Source organism: Mercenaria mercenaria, chromosome 8 (genome assembly GCF_021730395.1).
Source record: "Mercenaria mercenaria strain notata chromosome 8, MADL_Memer_1, whole genome shotgun sequence".
Classification (NCBI taxonomy): Eukaryota; Metazoa; Mollusca; class Bivalvia; order Venerida; family Veneridae; genus Mercenaria; species Mercenaria mercenaria.
This window is the reverse complement of record NC_069368.1, coordinates 74482810-74503632: the sequence shown is the minus strand read 5'-3', so window position 1 is coordinate 74503632 and position 20823 is coordinate 74482810. Positions and strand designations below refer to the sequence as shown.

Genomic DNA, 20823 nt, shown 5'->3' with positions numbered 1-20823 from the left:
GTAATCCCCTGTATTTGTTTAATTGATAGTCTTAGCCTTCAGGGGGAGCTGCCCGTTACAAAAATTTTTATCATCATACATTAAAAGCCTAAATATGATGGAATGTAAAAGAGATTCTGTGACAGATGGCTTCTTTTAAAAGGAATTCAGATAATGAAAGTCCGAATTTTTGTCGAGTATACCTTTGGTGGTGATTAATGCAAGATCTTCGTGTTTTATGAGATATCTTTTATAAGTATATTAAACATTCATATATCCTACGTTCCCGTTTACACGAGTAGAAAATCTTGTGCAAATAAGCTATATTTTTGCTTATTTTTTGCCCCCCCCCCCCAAAAAAAAAAAAAAAAGAAAGAAAAAGAAAACAATATATATAGAATCAATTAATTATAATTATTTTTCTAACTAAATGCAAAAATTCTAAGAAAATTAAACTTTGTATATTTCCATTTTTTACCAGGCGCCTTTGTACTGAGCAGCCCGCCCTGTCCACAAAACATAAACGCATGTTTTAACTGTGAAGTGGCGGGTAGCTGTATATTAAACAGCGATGTGTTAATAGGAGTTACTGAAGAACAATGTTTGTTGCTTCTCTCCTCCGAGTTCGTGTGGAGTGTAGATTACGACTCCCTAATCGGCTTGTGTCGCCCAAGCAGCTGCGATGATAATATTGTATATAAAGAGGCAAGCGTTGTTCACAGGAAGACTTGTGACACAGGTACGAGTATACCGTACAGCATATGAGACTATTTTTTCTTGCATACCAGACGGGGATTTCCGGTATTTTTACCGATGCTGGAAAAATCCATCTTAAACACCGGGGTGTAAGATGACTCTCGTGCTTTAAATGACGTATTACGAACTACATATATGTAGAAGATTTATGTAGTTATTTATATTCCATTTCGAAAAACGGAATAAAAATCCAATACCTTGACAGTTCCTCTTTGTTCCTGATAGTATATTTCTCGATTCAAAACACGTTACTTTATCAAAAATTCATAACGTTACGCTGGAACTGATGAAATAAAACCGGAACTAAACATTTGTTATTTGTCATGACGTCTTTCCTGTTTACAGACGTTGGTTTCCCGCGCTTTGTTTAAATATGCTTCTATAAGAAACAGTTCTTAAAAGAAAGCCGTTCGACTGATTTTATTTTTATTATTATATCTTGATATCGGTATGCAAGAAAAAGATTCTTTCACTGGTTATAGGTGCAGATGGGAATATCCGGCTCTCGGGTAACTGTTTAGGCGGTAACTCGATAGGAACTTCATTACCGCCTAAACAGTTACCCTCGAAGCCGGAAATTCCAATCTGCACCTATAACCAGTGAAAGAATTTATAATCTTATTTTTTTGTGTAATATCCTCTAAATTCCTAATTTCGGCTAACTGGTGCGTTCTCTACTTGTTGTCGTTTCGACCGTGGTTGCCTTCTGAAACTGCGAGACAGAATCAAATCAGTGTGTATATGTATTATGCATTTCTTTCAATAGTCGAAACTTTTCCTGTCCGGCCATACTGTTTCTTAGTCATCTGCTTGTAACTTCAAGAAATAATTTTGGCATATCTATAAAAATGACGGCTATTGACCGGCAAACAAGCTGTAGACCTTTCTAGCGAAAATCAGTTATCGACAATATATATAAAGAATCATGTAACACCGATATTTTTACTTGCATAATAAGTTTATTTACATGTCCATGCTAAGAATGCAGAGACTACACTTTGACGATGCCAGCTGGCTACAAAGTTTCATCAGCCGTCCTTTACGACTATTATCATCACGGAATGAGCTTAGTAAGCTGTCTGTCCGTCTGTCTCGCGACAAATCAAAGCTGCACGATCATGTACAAAGAAGTAACCCTAGACTGCTGGGTATATACCAGTTGCTTGGATACATGTGCTATAGAAAACGGACAGGGTTCAAATGTACTCGTAAACAAACGCCAGTGTGAACCTCAAGGTAATTTAACAAGTAAACGAGGTAAACAACATTCGCAATTCACGTGTGAAGTACATTTTTGAAATATTGTGTATGAAGTCGTAGAAAGGTAGGCAACGTATCAAGTGCATTTTTGAAATAATGTATAAAATGTTCTTGAAGGCTTAATAAGGTAGGCAACGTTCATAATTCAAGTGTGAAGTGCATTTTCGAAATATCTAATATGAAGGCTTATTGAGGTAGGCAACGTGTGGTGAAGTGCGTTTTTGAAATAATGTTTTTTGAAGGTTTAATAAAGTAGGCAACGTTCTCAATTCAAATAAGAGTACATTTTTCAAATATTGTATTTGAAGGCTTAATGGGGTAGGCGACGTTCACAATTCAAATGTAAATTGCATTTTTTGAAATATTGTTTCTAAAGGCTTAATAATTCAAGTGTATTAGGTGGCTTAACGAGGCAGGATACGTTCACTATTCAAGTGTGGAGTACATTTTTGTAACACTTTGCTTTATTGAAAGCTTCATGAGATAGGTAAGATTAACAATTCAAGTATTTATAAAACCTCGCGCTTAAAGCCGTACGAAGTAGTCAACGTTAATAATTTAAGTTTGAAGAATCATATTTTAAATTATTATACCTCACTTTTGTCTACAATGGTAAAATTCCATTATCCGAAAAAGAGATATTTTGACTATCACAAACATTTTCAACTTTTTGACACGTGACAAGGCGAAATTGACTGTCAGGTCATGTGACCGCGCTGATATTTTGAATGTCATATAAGGGAAAGGAACTATTTCAATTTTTAGCCAAATGATTGCCTCCCTTGTACACAATGTCATATTGTAATGACGTCACTATTCAATGTGTATACAGGTGATTACCGCGTTAAAGATGAAACTGTTGAATTAAATGAATTAAAACATTTTAAAAACTTTTTTATGTGCTCAATTTTGTTCGGTATAATAAAATAAATATCGTATGACAGCGTGTGTGACATTGATATTGTCAACCCTCGAATCAGAATGTCACCACTCGGCTTTCGCCTCGGGTGACATTCTGCCCTCGGGTTGACAATATCAATGTCGCACACGCTGCCATATGATATTTATATAATATCATACTTTTAGGCGTTATTAAATGGGCAAATTCACATTTTTTTGTCTGAAGTAAAGTATGTTTTTATTGATATCATGCTCAAGAGCCTTTTGATGTAGGCAATGTTATATTTAAAAGCCTTTTTAGAATGGTATAGTGTGAGTATTGTTGTATTTGAAGGCCTAATGAGGAAGTCTATAGTGGAGTTTTATTGTATTGGAACGCCATATGAGGAAGGCTGTAAAATGATATTACATTTTATTACAAAATTACTACATTTACAATATATATATACAATTTTGTTACAGCTTTAAACTAGAACACTCAGTCACTATTTTTAGGTTCATCCAATATAGCTTTTAACAAATCTACATCTATGTCGACTCTGTGGACGGATTGGGGAGAACCATACATATATAGATCTCCCCTTGGTGTAGACGGTGACACAACACAAGATAAATATGCAGCTACATGCTTTGTTACTGACTATGAAGTAGGACCCTGGTGGAGAGTCGACTTGGGGCTGTGTACAGAATACATCGTTAGTTATATACAACAGACTCGACAGTAACAGTAGGTCGTTCAACATTCTGTCCAGACGTAACACCGTTATTTTATACAACAACTCGGCGTACATAGTCGTTCTAACATTCAGTTCCAGACCGAAGCCATACAGTTATATACACAACTCGGCAGTACGAGGGTTCTAACATTCTGTTCCAGGCGTAACGCCGTAGTTATATAAACAGACTCGACAGTAACATAGTCGTTCTATACATTCTGTTCCAGACCGTAACGCCATACAGTTATATACAACAGACTCGACAGTAACAGTAGGTCGTTCTATACATTCAGTTCCAGACCGTAACGCCATACAGTTATATACAACAGACTCGACAGTAACAGTAGGTCGTTCTATACATTCAGTTCCAGACCGTAACACCGTATAGTTATATACAACAGACTCGGCAGTAACAGTAGGTCGTTCTATACATTCAGTTCCAGACCGTAACGCCATACAGTTATATACAACAACTCGACAGTAACAGTAGGTCGTTCTATACTTCAGTCCAGACGTACACCGTATATTATATACAACATACTCGCAGTAACAGTAGGTCGTCTATCATTCAGTTCAGACCGTAACGCCATACAGTTATATACAACAGATCGACAGTATTGGGAGACCATACATATAAGTTCCAACCTGGTGTAGACGTGACACAAACAGTAATATATACAGCTTACTGACAGTAACCGTAGGTCGATTGCGTTACAATACATCCGTCGTAAGTTATATACAACAGACTCGACAGTAACAGTAGGTCGTTCTACACATTCAGTTTCAAACCTTAACATCGTATAGTAATATAACAGACGCGACAGTAACAGTAAGTTGCTCTGTACTTTCAGTTGCGGACCGTAGCACCGTATACACTTAGGGCCATTTCTAACCGGGTCTTTTTAAATTCCGTTTTTTCGAATATCGTTCAATGTATTTGATTGAAACTACATTGTATAGGCTACATAAAATTGGTTGGTTATATTATATGTACAGAAATTCTAAAATATTTCGACCGTGTTGATCCAGCAGTTTTGCGCCTGGAACGTGCACTATTTCAACACTTTGCACGAGGAAATTTTGGTAAGCAAAAATATCGATTTTTATTTTCATTTAGTTATTCTAGAATTCTATACACCCTGAAAAAAAAACATGATTTAGCTATTAAAATTGTAATGGTTAGGATGATATCCTAGAGGGCGGTTGCGCAGTCGGCATGCTGCAGGCCGGACATTCACTCTGACACGTAAGTGAATCGGGTTTATTTATATAAGGATATATTTTGACTGCACATATTTACAAAATGAATCTATTCACAATAAATTATAATACAAATGTATATTTATCTGTGACGAGAGCCGATGATGAGTGACGGATGCGAGTGTACAGACGTCGAGATGAAAGCTTGAACGACACGTGTGTGTTTCAACGAGACCAGTATGGCAATGGTTCCGCAATGGTATGGGCCGGAGTGTTATAAAACATCAAGACGGACATGATAGTGTTTCGCGGGAACCTTAATGCTGCTAGATACCAGCAGAACATCTTGGTTCACGTCGCAATTCCGCACCTACGAGCCGGTGGACGTGGAATGCAATTGCTGCAAGACGGAGCACCGGCCCATACCGCTCGTACGACACAGATATTGCTGCAACAACAGAACGTGCGGCAGCTGCCTTTCTCACCTTAGTCATCGGATCTCAATGTTATTGAGCACCTGTGGGAAAAGCTGAACAGGCGAGTACGGGGTTCCTTGAACTGGAAATGTCCTTGTGCATTTATTGAGAAATATTACCTGGAACTGTATGCTGCCGATGTGAGAGCCACGGGAGGACACACGAAGTATTTTATTACTCGGACGTACAAACTGTTCTGTGATTCAATTACTTTTCACATTGTTAGAACTTTGCGTTATGCCATTTTGTGAATTTGGATTTTACAGTAATATTTTCTATTGTTAAGTTTTATACCTATATGTTTATCAACTGAGATTAAATTAGGAGGAAGAAAGTTTAATATGTTAAATTATTTATGTTCAAAATTTGAACGAAATCGTTTACAAATAATCGAACTGCATGGCATTATATAGTGTTCGGGTTAGAAATGGCCCTAAGTGCACCAGTAGTTTACCTCAACTCTATAGACCAAACGCACCCAATGACCCCTCCTATATTCTATATAAAACCGCCATTTTGATTTTTGTGGAGTCAATTTTTGAAATCTCGATACTTTAAACCTCTGTAGCAGAAAATAAATAGGATTATCTAACAATAGGGAGCCTAACCAAACCTTTTAAAACAATAGAAACGTACGTCACGGGCTCATAATGTGTGTGTAGAATCGAGGATATTATATATTAATATTAAAACAATCACGGGGATAATGAGTCAACCCAACGGGTCCGTTCTTATTTCAGTGACATTAGTTTTATTATTCCTAAGTATGCCGACATACTTTAATTTGGGATATAGGTTTTCGTTTAGTTTGTATGAGCTTTGGCAACTTTTAAAAGCCAAGCTATATCCACTTACAGGTATGAATAAGTCTTTGTTTAATTAATATAGAAAGGTCGAAATGTGTTAAGTAAAGAAATAAAAAGCTCCGCGTGTGGATAGTAACAGCGGTAGCAAGATAAATAAACGTTCATGGGGGTATATACGTCACCTATATTATCTTAAGTTCTAAATAAAATCGATTTCTTCTGACATTTCGATTAGTCCTTATCAAAATCGATGAACATTAACACGTCTTCCAGCAAACATTTTCATTTAATTCAAATGAAATATATGGTTAGATGTATAAATAAAAAATGTATATTCATATCACATAAATGAAATAACTGCTTTATTTAAAAAAAATATGTACTACTTCTTCTATGATAGCCTCATACAAAAGAGACTCTACAAACGTATGGTCCTATTTTTTTCAAGTAGAAGTTTAACAAAAGATATTAATTTGGTTGTAACATTTGCCGAAAAGCGTTGTGAGCCACCAGCATGAGATATTGCGATTGTATTCGCGATTCAGGGGCATAGCAACAACAAATCGAATCATTCTAATGTATCAGAGACCTGCAATATCGTTTAACTGTTGTTGACTACCTTTAGACAGATTGTTTGAAACTAATTGTTTTATAACCGTGAAATACTCTAATATAAATAAGGGTGCATAAATAAACAGTTTTGATATAACTTGTCTTTTACCCACGAAACGGGACTACTCTAGCGGACTACGCTAGCTCCCACGGTCTGCCTTAAGATGATAACGATAATACTGCCCTAATTGTTTAGAGAACGCCTATTGTTTCCAATAGACTTTCATTATAACATTATGGCGTGTACGGCCTTCCATAAATCGAGACATGTATATCTAATCACAGTTTCTTCGAGAGATATCTTAATTCTACTAAAATATCGGACTAAAGATATATGAATAGTGATCCATTATTTAAGTAATTTCCGTGCGAATGAGATCCCCTGTTTATGATCGTGACATGGCGGGAGAATTTCGTTTGATAAACTTTTTTTCAATTCACATGATCAAGCAATTTTTGTCAAAATATTCAATAAAATACTGTGAATGCAGTAAAAATATCAATTAAAATCACTTCTTGGGTTTGTTTATCAGAATGAACAATTCAACATTACTTTACACACAGTTATACGCGCGTACCTTATTCCCAGAAAGTTTGAATTGGTGTTTTCTAACCATTTCGTACCCTAACTTCGTTCGAATATTTTAATCTTTAAGGTCTCTACAAACTTATTCAGCTAATTATTACTGCTTAGCAACAGCTATTTTTAAATGACACAAAATATTTGAGATATGAAAAAAACTGTTTTACAATCCAGCATGAATGTTAAAAACATCCCGGCGAAAAAGGTTCAGTCTTTTTTCTTTTCAGGTGACAGAGCACATGACCTGGTTCTATCTGTTGGTGTGACGGAATCCGGCTTATTTGTCCAGTATTATTTACCATTCCTTTTTAGCACCTACCCATTTACGTTCATCAGCAGTACAGTCGCAAAATTTGTCCAACTTGAGATCAATGCAACTTTTGCTGAGCACTTCCATTTATGCGAAGTTGAAGTGTACGGAGTTCCAGGTAAATGCATGTAGTACTATTTTTACCCTAAAGTTACATGACGCACGGATTGACTAAAGCATATTTTGCAAGTAATAATGTTAAATAACACTTTTTTTCAAATGTAATTTAGTTGTATTCGGCTGATCGGGAACTCGATATGGCACCAAATGTTATTTATTCTCCGCAAGTAAGTGATACGTCCAAGCAGAGGACGAACAGTTTACGGAAGTCACGTGTGAAAATATTTGTCCAAGATGTAGCTTCCTATTGTACATAGCAGACATACTGCGTACGCTTTGTGCTTAAAATACACTGAGTAAAATTTTTAAAGTAATCGGTCACCTCACATTTCAAAATATTTACATGGTATGTAAGGTTTCTCATTTAACTGTGCAGCATACTAAAGGTGATGACATGTCCTGAAAAGTTGATTGCATTTTACGTGATATTAACAAATTATAGACTTTAGAAGTGAACTACCCCAAAAACAAGACAAATATATCCTTATAATTAAGCTAAAAACTGATTATGTATTTCTGGTATTCGTATGCAACATGCGGATTTAGAATTTTACTTACTCATATTTTAATACTGTGAGCGATAACTCAACTAATTATGATTATTTTAACCTGCATGTGATCATTTTACAGTCTCCATCTAAAACAATTTAAGGTGGTATCACGCTTTGAACTTCCGGTGAAGAATATTCAGTTCTTTCTAAAAATCGTTTTTGATATGATTCAACCAAATAGTTTCCTTTCCCACCAGAAAGGAACAATTCTTATATCTTAATATCGAGGTTTGGTACCTTTATTACAGACATTAAACTAAATCAATAGGAATTCTTGCCTAACTTCAGTGAGCTCAACAAAGCAATTTCAAGCACAAATATTGATGTGAAATGTAAAGTAAGTTACACACTACAATGTCCTACCAAGATACTCAAAACAACAATGCATCTGCAGAATGGAGAGATAAAATAATTTTGACAGATCGTGAAAACTAACGATAAATTTTGACACGTGTACTATGACTCATGTCCTAGTTAAAAGTTTGCTGTTATTTCTAACTTCCAGTTTGATTTTCTTAAAATGGCTCTTCTATATTGTAGCTTACAAATAAATTAAAACAATGAATGAATATATTGTTACCTAACTGTCGTTTTGTCTATCCAGATCTATTCCTATTGTTTCAGACATATGTCACTAATTAAACATATCCCTTATTTTCACCTAGACATTGAGGATTTATCTAGTGGGCACATGTTTTGGATACACACTTTTAATACCAATTATGTTTTGCAATGATGCTAAAATATCTCAGCCGTGACGTGTCCTTCATGATAGAAACATAAGTAGAATAATGCATTCTCTGAAAAAGTACTTGCTTATTGAAACTGACAGATTAAAAGTTTTATTAAGTGTAATGTATCGTGCGCAATGTGACCAAAAGTCCTTTTTGCAAATACCAGAAAACGAAAGGACCGTCATATGACAATAATTCTAAAAACATTGAAATCTTTCTTACGATTTCCTAGAGCTTTAGGAGCTGTATACACATATTTTAATACATATTTAGTTTAATAAGTCGCTATAGTACTGGTTTTTTTGTTTTTACCTTCAAACGTTTGTTCATTTTTCATGTTTGAACAGAATGTGGAAGTCTACCAAATCCATCAAATGGTTCAGTTTTTACCATAGACACTACCCTCGACAACTATGCTGAATATACGTGCAACACGGGGTTTGTTTTACTTGGAAACAGCGACAGGAAGTGTCAATTAGACGGTACATGGACAGGAAGTGATCCAACATGTGAGCCCGTGGACTGTGGTCTTTTGACAAGCCCTGAAAACGGTATTGTAACTGTGTCGGGTTTAACATACTTGAACATAGCAACGTACAGCTGTTTAACTGGATTTACTTTGACTGGGTCTGCCACGAGGATCTGCATGTCTGATGGAAATTGGAATAGTTCTGCCCCGTCATGCAATCCTGTCGATTGCGGCTTTTTGTCAAACCCTGAAAACGGAACTGTGTCAATGTCTAGTTCAACATATATGAGTACAGCAACGTACAGCTGTTTAACTGGATTTAGTGTGACCGGATCTGTCACGAGGATCTGCATGTCTGATGGAAATTGGAATAGTTCTGCCCCGTCATGCAATTTTGTCGATTGCGGCTCCTTGCCAAACCCTGAAAACGGAACTGTGTCAATGTCTGGTTCAACGTATATGAGTACCGCAACGTACAGTTGTTTTACAGGATTTAGTTTAATTGGGTCTGTCACGAGGATCTGCATGTCTGATGGAAATTGGAATAGTTCTGCCCCGTCATGCAATCTTGTCGACTGCGGCTCTTTGTCAAACCCTGAAAATGGAACTGTGTCAATGTCTGGTTCGACGTATATGGGTACAGCAATGTACAGTTGTTTAACTGGATTTACTTTGAATGGATCATCTGCTATGATCTGCATGTCTGATGGAAATTGGAACAGCACTGCCCCGTCATGCAATCCTGTTGACTGTGGCTCCTTGTCAAGCCCTGCCAACGGAACTGTATCAATGTCTGGTTCAACATATATGAGTACAGCAACGTACATTTGTTTTACAGGATTTAGTCTGACCGGGTCTGTCACGAGAATCTGCATGTCTGACGGAAATTGGAACAGTTCAGACCCATCCTGCTTGACTTTAACATCAGTGAGCACAAATACGTCAGCATCTTTGTCAACTCCGAACGCTTTAATCTCAGGAACATTCACTACAACATTGTCGTCTGCAACAACCATGCCAAACCCGCCGAGGATATATATTATGCCATGTATTTGTTACCCTAACAAAACTTTTACAGGTTTGACTCGGGAGGAAATTATCTTAAAACTCATCACAGAAACTGAAATAGACCACAAAGCCACGACATTGTCAAAATCCAAACTAATTTGCAGAGAAGATTCCAGGAAATCATCAAAGATAATGGGGGCAGTCGGGGCGAGTGTTTTAAGTACAGTATTCGGACTAATTTTTTGTTCAGACCTGGTTACGTTGTTGATTAAACTAAAATCTGTTTGTACTTTGAATAAGGTGGCAGCGAACGTTTAGCACTCAGATAGTTAATGTTTCTTATTTGGTTAGTAAGCCAACCTTCAAGAGCCTAACACGCTATATATCTGTGATATTTTATAGCCCTAATCGAAAGGTCTTGAAATCATGAGTATACAGAAAAAGTGTTTACATGTAATATTTTGGAACTGGTTGAAGAAGATCGTTTATTTTAACAGAATAGAATTGAAAATATACCTTTCTGAACGTTAAAAACAATAATGATTAAAAAGCGAAACAAAAGAAACTTCAATTTAGAGATATACTTACGGGCAGTGTAGTTGTGAATAATTAGAAATTTACTTTGAATATAAAAATACATTTAAAATATGTTACAAGCGTTGTTTCATTAGACAGTATATGTGTCAGCACTGAAGCTGTAATAGTTTAGCCTAACATACTCTGAAAAATATTGTGCATGCTGGGGAAAGTCCCCCACCCCAACTCCTAAGACTCCTGATCTCTAAGATGATTAGATGTCAACTTAAGATGTCTAAGGAAGACACAGCAACTTATTTAACACGTGTAAGAGGTTATTTAACCGTTTTCTGTGCAGTATGGAAATATCTTGGAACGAGTAACTAACAGTAGCATCATACTGAATTATCCAAGCTATTATTGCTTTCCTGTACATAATGACCAAAGGGGGTGAGGGGTCCCAGTTAGGTGTCTGCGCAAAATGTTTTTGATTTTCTTTATATTTTATGACAATATACCTACATATATTAAGTTTCATTAACAAGTGTTACTGTTACCAGTTTTGTTTTACTTTTATAGATATTCTCATTTAAAGTGGGTGGTGTAATTTGACATGTAACAAGTCAGGAACACAATTTCCGTTATTATTTTTAAAATGGTTCAAACTGTTTACCTTGAACTTTCATGATAAAATAACTATGCAATGGACATTCACACAATATGTTGCATTTTAAATTGTCTTGAATACTTTCTCCATCACAGAGCCGCAAATTGGCCTAATCAAATTTAATGATTTTCAATGGACAAACTTCACCAAAAATCTAAAACATTTTTTATTAGATGAGATATCCAGGTGTTATTTTCAGCAGATATTGTTAACTAAATAAATATTAAAATGACAATATATCAATACATTCTGATTAATATTTGAAGAGTGGTACACTGTCAAACTGGGAAAAAGTGGGCGGGGTAATTAAACATTCGAAACAACACTAATGCAGGAATAAAAATTACGCAGTTGTTAAGAAAAGGCCTCAGATTGTCTACTACTATCTTAACTTTATTAAATACAGCTTTGGGTAATAAACTTAACACAAATTTGTCCACTTTATACATGTGTGCCATGAATAAAAGCATAGGCCTTGAACATTACATGTAGACAAACAAAATTAACCCTGAAAGGTCTAAGTTTTTAACAAAAGGTTTTGCCTGAGGCAGTATATTTTGAAGAAAGGTAGATCTATTGTTAAGACTGAGACTAAGTTTTCTGCATTTGCAATTTTAATTGTAGTTTAGAATATACATGAATATAGGTCTTTGAATGTCTCTTTCAGGTAGCCTTAGTGCAGGTAGTTTTAATATTCCATCAGGTTTGTCAGTAGCTGCATAAAATATACAGTACAGGCACTGCTGTCAGTGGTCATTTACCTGCATGTACATAACACATTGGTCATTAATTTCTAGGCAGAAACATAAATCTGCACCAAGCTTCAAATACTTTTGTTCCATAAAGGAACAAATACTTATACATGTAATTGCATTAAATTTTGTACTTTGACATTGTTAGTTCCAAGAAGGAACCCATCAAGTAAGTTCCAGGAAGGAACAAGCACATTATCTACACCTGTTTCAAAGCAGGAACATACAGCAATCTAAGTATTATTATTTCCAGGTAGGAACATATACCAGTCACACTCAATAAGCAACTTTAAGTTCCAGAAAGTTTATCAACCAAGGCTGTAATTAATATACTTAGAATGTGTCTGTAGGACACAGGGATTGCCCCCACTGGTACATTTGTCACAAATAAGGGAAAATAATTCAATAATTTATGTTTGCAGTTTTAAGGGGATATAGCCTTAACAAACATTTTATATAAAGGATTCATTATTCTAGGCCATATACATTTTGAGCTAGGAGCATCACAAACAAAACATCCACTGTTGTGGCTATTTTAAGGGTCATAACTCTGTAATAAGCTATAAGATTCTCAAGAAGAATGTCAAGTGTGCACATCATAATCAAGACTCATGCAGGGTTTCATAAATTTACATCAAATACTTTTTGAGCTATGCACGTCATTAGGTGAAAATGTGCTTTTTTGACTATTTCAGGGGTCATAACTCTGAAAATAGGGATCAGAGCCTGATGAAAAATAGAAGGTGCGCATGTTTACATCATCACAAAGACTCATGCAAGTTTTCATCAAGTTATATCAAATACCTTTGAGCTAGGTGCGTCACAAGGTGAAAATGTGCATTTTGAACTATTTCAGAGGCCATAACTCTGGAAAAAGGGGTCAGAGCCAGACGAAAAATAGATGGTGCGCAAGTTCATATCGTGATAAAGACTCATGCAAGGTTTAATCAATTTATATGAAACACTTTTTGGGCTAGGCGCATAATTAGGTGAAAATGTGCATTTTTGACTATTTCAGGGGCCATAACGCATGCAAGGTTTCATCAATCTATATCAAATACTTTTTTTACCTAGGTGCGTCACAAGGTGAAAATGTGTGGTTTGACTGTGTCAGGGGCCATAACTCTGGAAATAAGGGGCGGAGTCAGACAAAAAATAGGAGGTACACAAGTTCATATCATGATAAAGACTCACGCAAAGTTTCATCAAATTATATCAAATACATTTTGAGCTAGGTGCGTGACGAACTTCGGACGGACAGATGCACGGACAAGACCAAATCTATATGCCCCCCTACCACTCATGGGGTCACAATTAAGATAGTAGTAGACAATCTGAGGTCATTTCTTGAACTGCACAATTTTTATTCCTGCAATAGTGTTGCTTCGTATGTTTTATTACTCCACCCACTTTTTCCCAGTTTGAGAGTGTACCACTCTTCCAATATTCATCAGGGTGTACTGATATACTGTCATTTAAATGTTTATTTAGTTTACAATATCTGCTGAAAAAAAAACACCTGAATATCTCAACTAATAAAAAAATGTTTTAGATTTTTGGTGAGGTTTGTCCATTGAAAATCATTAAATTTAATTAAGCCACTTGTGGCTCTGTGATGAAAAAGTATTCAAGACAATTTAAAATGCAACATGTGTGTGTGTGAATGTCCAGTGCATAGATAATTTATTAAAAGTTCCAGGTAAAAAGTTTGAACCATTTTTAAAAAAAAACAACGGAAATTGTGTTCCCGGCTGGTCACATGTCAAATTACCCCACCCACTTTAAATGTGAATATCTATAAAAGTAAGGCAAAACTGGCAACAGTAACACTTATTAATGAAACTTAATACACATAGGTATGTTGTCATAAAATATAAAGAGGATCAAAAAACATTTTGCGCAGACACCTAACTGGACCCCCATCCCCACCCCCTTTACTTCCATATTGCACTTTACATACTTCAATGACCTTTAATCTTATTTTCTGCAATTTCCTACAATGTATAGAAACTGTATGAGATTGAAAATTGTATTTAACAGCAACATCGGCGGCGTTATATGCTGTGCATGTCGTTTTCCAATCATTGACTTGCAATTTAAAGGCAAAGAAAATCTCCTATATAAGTGACCCCCCCCCCCCCCCCCCCCCAAATACCAGACTTTTTAATCCCCAATATACAAGATCCTGTCTGGTCCAGTCTGATAAGGGTCCATAAAACCCCTGTAGACTTGACATGTAGCCTAATCATTGTCAGAGAATCATAAATTTTATTGCCTACAGGTAAATTGGTTATTTCCTGTGTTTTGCATTTTATTAATTGAAATGCTGTTTTTTTTAAGTCTTTTTTTCAGAATGTACACAAAATTATTTTAATTGATAAGATACTAATTTTGATTGCTCAGTCATGTTGAGTAATGTCCTGGCCAATTAAATTATAACTCTTATAGCAAAGCAGTTCTCACTATAAAATAATTATTCAAAACTTAATAAGAGAAATTACAAGTTTGTTTATTCAATGATTATGATCTTTTTAGCAAAAGTAACAAACAAAAAAAAAGACGATAATTGCTGGATTTTATCAGAAATTAAAGAAGCGTTCAGATGCATTTTTAATAGATAAAGAAGGTATACAGACAGAAGGATGTTATATATTAAAATGCTTAATTCCTCTTGTGTTGTCTAAATAATGTATAATAAAATCCAGCAATAAAGATATATCATTGTTCAAAATACACAATAATTTATTTCTTCTGAAAGCTATGTGCCTGAATGCATTTTTTATATTTTTGATAATAAAAAAACAGCAATAATGAGATATAATTGTTAAAAAACTTACTTTATTAAAATATGATAAAAACACTGTTGTATCTTATCACTTTTTTTATTTAGCCCCAATTCAATCAAGCTTTCTAAACTCGTTATAAAGGTGAGAACTGATTTGCTATAAAGGTGAGAAATATCACCTGCAATTTATTTATTGCACAGTAGCTATACAGTAGCTTATTATGATAAACAGAAGCAAGTCTACCAATGGTCCCAACTTGTGTATTGGCCCTTATCGCCAATACGCAGACCTTATCATCTCCATAGGCCACATACCAGACATACCAGAATCAGTGTCTTTAAGCACGTACCATACAAAATATTTCCGTATTGTATAAATTTCTGTTTAAAGGGTATATCGCTTTTCGAATGGGGTTTCGTCCAAGTATATCGGCGTGTTGTTCATTATAATGGCATATAAAGTGATAATATAAAACAGCTGATAATGAAAGATGGGCAAGGAGCTTGTTGCATACACTGAATTAATGGCCAGTAATGAATTATAATTTGCAAGCTTCCGTTACGGCATTGTAAAATACTATTATATTTTTCAGACTTCTAATTGGTACCTCTATTCAAAAAAGGTGTCATAATTTACGACCACATAGTAAACATACCGAAAGCTTATTGTAAGAGAGAAGTATGTTATCTATATAAATATGAAAATTATATATTACATGTTTTCTCTTATAAGTCGCCGTTACATAGTCTTGTGCAATGACGATTTATATTTAACACATGTTCGCTGCGCTAATATGTCAAAATTAAAAAATAAAACTGTGAAATGAACTTTAATGCTATGTAATGAAACATTTATTGAATGACTTGCCGGCCAATCCTTCATACCTAGGGCAATAGCTTTGGTTATTGACCAGCAAGCAATACATAAAGTGTATTATATAGGTTTACATGGTATGTCTCTTCTAATATCAGAACAAAATAGAAATCAGTATTTTAATGTTTAATGAAATTCAAAGAAAGGTATTCTTTTTATGTACAAATGCATTAAAGTAATGAGAATTTTAACTTAATTCTGTTCATTAGTCATAAGAATTTCTGAATTATTCCTCCGCTTTCAAATGTAGTACAGTACCAGTGGTATTACAGTTCACAGCTGAACTCAACAAGATCACGGAATGCGGCAATGTTGCTGTTTATCCTTAATATTTCATGTATCAAAGTTTTATGAATGTCATATTTCAGTTATTGTCCATATTATTGGTGTCGGTGCGACGTTAAACCAAAATTTGTTGAATCAAAATTATTCTGTGTTTCTCCAATCTTTTGCAAATACAAAAGTATAAACAATTATTTAACAACATTTTTGTGTAACGACTGTTTAAAATTAACACATCTTTTCCCAAGCATTAATACATTCGTTTGTATACGTTTATTCTTGGTAATAGTGACAGTCAAATAAAAAAGAAGCGAGTGGGAAAGATTTTTGAATAAATACTGTCATTTCTTCAAACTGTCGATACACGCATACAATTTTTGGTTGCGGGTTTATCCCGCTACCAAAGTTAGGTGTATTTCTGACAATCATGTAGTATCTTTATTTGATTCCAAATCACATCCAAAGGAAGGATGTTCATGTGCTACACAAAGTAGTCCCATTCAAGAACAATGCGGATGAATTATCAATGATCAAGTAGTTCTTATTCATCCTCAATCCATTCACACTGGCCTTTAGATTATATAAGATCGGCCAATGATTAGGTATTCCAGTCCATGGTTACATCACTGACTTCCAGCTGTTCTTGTAAGGTCAGGCAGAGTTTATCTTAAATATGAGGCACATTAGTATTTGTTTCTTACACATGTATATTTATAGATTTGCATTTTAAATGAAAATAATTCTAGCAAAACCCGCAACCACCAGACATCTCAAGGCTTTGATTTTATTTGGTTATATGATGTTTTAAGCAAATATGGGTCTAAAATGAACAAGGAAAGAAGCTCGGCTAGAATTAAATGTAGAAATCATAGAACGAATAAGGTGTAAAATAGTATTATTATCATAAAAGTGAAATTGAGACTGAGTTAATGGAAGACTGTGTTAAGCAATATTAACTTGGTCAAAGTTCTTATGCATTAGAACAAAGACGACAATAATAAGTATATTAATAAATCCCATAACGAAAAATGTAATGCCTGGTAATACTGACACTGTGGCGCCGTAAAGACTTGTGTAAATCAAAGAACCAGTAAGGTAAGATATAGTGTCTACGGAAGAATACAGAGAAAAAAGTTTACCTAATTCGTTTTCTTCTACACATTTACATAAAACTGAGCGTATACAGATATAAAATGAAGAACCAGCCCAAATGGGAACCAACAAATACAGCATCCAGGATTCGGTACTTACACCTGTGCAAATAAAACGGATAATTTTACACAATACCCCAATGATAATAAATGTAAAATCGGATAGTTTGAAGACACTGGATAAGAAAGGTAGAATAATTACAAGAGCTAAACCAACTGAAACACTCTCCAACGATACAAAGTAGGAATATGTAGCGTTTGACCAGCTGAATGGACTTCTCGTGGCAAAGAGAAGAAAAACGTCAACTACTCCAGAAACATCGCATCCGTGAATAAATGTAATAAACAATATGGCTGCGATGAGGGATTTGCTAGTATGTGTTCTTCTTTTTGTAACCACATCTAAATAAGATTTAATTCCGCCGCAAAAATTGATACACATCAGTCTTTGCTTAGAAAGTTCTTCAACCACTTCACTATGTCCCCTTTCTTTCACATCTAAATAACGCTTCACTTCTTCTTTTCCTTTTGTAACCCTTGATAAAACAGTTTCTTTTACGTACTTCTCTGATATTTCTTTTTTTGTATTACACCTACTTTTTCGTTCGCCACATATTTCTTCGTATGTCGTTTCCTTCAAAGCAGCAGTTTCTTTAACGAGAAACAAAATGATGAGAATGGTTATTATTTTTATTCCGATTACTGTTACATATGATAGTAATAAACTACATTCCATTACTCCTGCTAAAAATGCACCAGAACTCTGACCGAAAAAGCTCATAGAAAATATCATTCCTGTGTGCTTAGTAACGTATCTGTCTTCCGACACTTCAGCAATTAAACAATTTACAGCCATTGAAAACACTGCCCCTTTCCCACATATACCTTGAAACAAACTTCCACAGAGAACGACCCAAACTTTGTATGTTCCGTCTTTGAGATACATGCTGCCTATATAAATCGTGACTGCCAACACTGTCCCGATGCACGAGAAAACCATAGGTAATCTGCGTCCATGTTTGTCACTCCATGCTCCAAGATACGGTGCAGATATTAATACGGGGATATTCGCCGATAGGCGATAAAAAACGAAGTAACGACTAGCTTCCTTTTGAACCTCGTTCAATAATTCTGATGCTTGTTCAACAATTAAACATACGCTATCATTGTTTGAATTTTGCTTTTTACACACGGCTTGCAATAAGTAAGGGCGGACAAGTGTGTCCAGCATAGATTCCCCGGCTTTGAACAGAAAATAAACTGTTCCGATGTAGACGAGTTGTACATGCGGTGCAAGTTTCCAACTCATACTAGCCATCGCTTGTTTGCTAGTGAAGAAAGGCGAATCCTCTGCAATATATTTTAATGTTATCAATATTCTAGAAATACATTTAAATGAACCTTAAAGATATTCGTGATGAATTTTAATTATTACCGAAACAGTAATTAGAAATGGAATATATTGTTCGGAATAAAGCAGCCTCTTAATAGAAGTAGCAGCAGCTGCTGCTAAAGGGTTGTACCATGTGCATTTGGCTCTTTTTAATATTTCTTTAAACATATTAGGCTTTATCTACACCTCGAAAAATAGAAAATCAGGAAATACACACTGTAAAATTATTTATTGAAACAAAAAGTTCTTTGCTAGCGCTAAAAATGTCTAAGTCATCAGCTCCTATCAAACAAATACTTCATCTTACACTGTTACAGCAAACAAGGCGTCTAACGTGTACCTTTTTAATATTTTTACGAAATATATAAACCGATACGTTTTTGGAAAAGTCATTCAAATATCTAAACAGATTAAACTAATTCTAGGCCTGATGAACACAAAAAGATACAGGGGTGACTAACTCAAAGGTCCCTTAAGTCCTAAGGTGGTCGTAACGTCACCTTTTCTTGCTCGTAGGGATTTTTTTGATTATCTCAATCTTCTCGTAAGATACGAGATACCTTAAGTAATACCGTATCTTAAGGTAAAACAAATGGTGCATTATCTATATCGTAAATGATAATCTAGCTTTTCCCATTCCTGTTGTTTTTTTAAATCGGTATAGAGGTAATTTCTTAAAAAATCTGTTGTTTTTTTTTCGTCTGCCTGCAAGGCAACTATCATTTCAAACCATATAAAGTTGCTTTAATACATTAATACAAGTATTGAGCAATGGCATTTTATTTAGTAAAAAAAACATAAGAGATACGAGTATTAATGAATATTTGCAAAGATCTTCAAATGACCTCAAACATGCACGTCACTTTTTGAATTGATGGTATAAACCTTCCGATGTTCATCAAAACATTTTTTTTCAATTCCTAACGTGTATAGGAAATTTTCAGTCAATATTATATAAACTGATATTTCGTATGTTAGTTATATAATACTGATACTTTCTTCTGTCTTATATCATATATTTTGCTGTGTGATTAACGCATCTATTTCGGACTCCTACTTACGAGAACATGTTTGAAGAAATATCAGATCTCGACGTTTCAGTCGTTCAATTAAGATGTTCCACATTTTAATGTAATTAGCTAGTTCAGTGATTGATAAAACATTTCTGTTGCATATGCATATCTGACACTCTGGGACACGGTCAAAATAAATGTACTTGCCTAATGCAGATTTTGGTACTCCTAGTCCTACAGTTTAGTAAATATTTCACAACTGTCATTCATATAATAATTTCTATTGTAGACGCGCACTTTAAATGCTTACCGCGCTCAAATGTAGATTTATATCAACAGAAGTTTTACCACTATTACAAAAAGTGGATGATAGGTTAAGAATTACTTTGATATCCTTTCATGATTTAGAAACGTCAGGAAAGAAATTTTAGTAATCTTCAAAAGATTTACCAGGATATAATACTGAATCATTAGCGGTCAAAAAAGTTTACTATATTAAAATGACAGTATATGTTATCAGATACATTTGCATCATAATCTAAACACTACTAAATGCAAAAAGCGTCTACAATACTATGGAAAAAATGGTCCGATGAAACTGCTTTTAAACGTAAATAGCGAAATGAATGCCGCAAGTCTTTTTGCCTTTTAAATTGCTTGGATCTCATTACTTGCTCATATGAACATATAAGTTGCAGTGTCATTGCATTTGTAAAACAAAATGAGAAAAAAGCTCTTGATAACTGCGTTCGAATAATATAAACAGACAGAAACCTTAATACTGTAAATGTACGGAAATTCAAATGATTGCAGGGGAAAAAAACGTCTTATATCAACTAGAGATGAATGTATATCTACTTTCATTCCAAGAAAAGTAGAGGATTAAGTTTCCCGTCAAATTCTTCGACTT

At 34.9% G+C, this 20823-nt stretch overlaps 1 protein-coding gene across 1 annotated transcript; it reads left to right on the top strand.

The window, feature by feature from the left end:
• The first annotated feature begins 1853 nt into the window (after positions 1 to 1853).
• Positions 1854 to 11130, top strand: LOC123565257 (CUB and sushi domain-containing protein 1-like). Its single transcript, XM_053549193.1, has 5 exons — positions 1854 to 1971; positions 3230 to 3289; positions 3391 to 3576; positions 7516 to 7716; positions 9351 to 11130. Exons 1-5 carry the CDS (start codon positions 1854 to 1856, stop codon positions 10796 to 10798), a joined length of 2013 nt encoding a protein of 670 aa, XP_053405168.1. The 3' UTR covers positions 10799 to 11130.
• Positions 11131 to 20823: the final 9693 nt, after the last annotated feature.

Bases quoted from the DNA above. Each gene is read 5' to 3' on its own strand.
- LOC123565257 (XM_053549193.1), top strand. From the start codon at position 1,854: ATGTACAAAGAAGTAACCCTAGACTGCTGGGTATATACCAGTTGCTTG. The intron at 1,972-3,229 runs GTAATTTAACAA...TTGTATTTGAAG, and splicing joins ACGCCAGTGTGAACCTCAAG to GCCTAATGAGGAAGTCTATA. The intron at 3,577-7,515 runs GTACAGAATACA...TTTTCTTTTCAG, and splicing joins GAGAGTCGACTTGGGGCTGT to GTGACAGAGCACATGACCTG.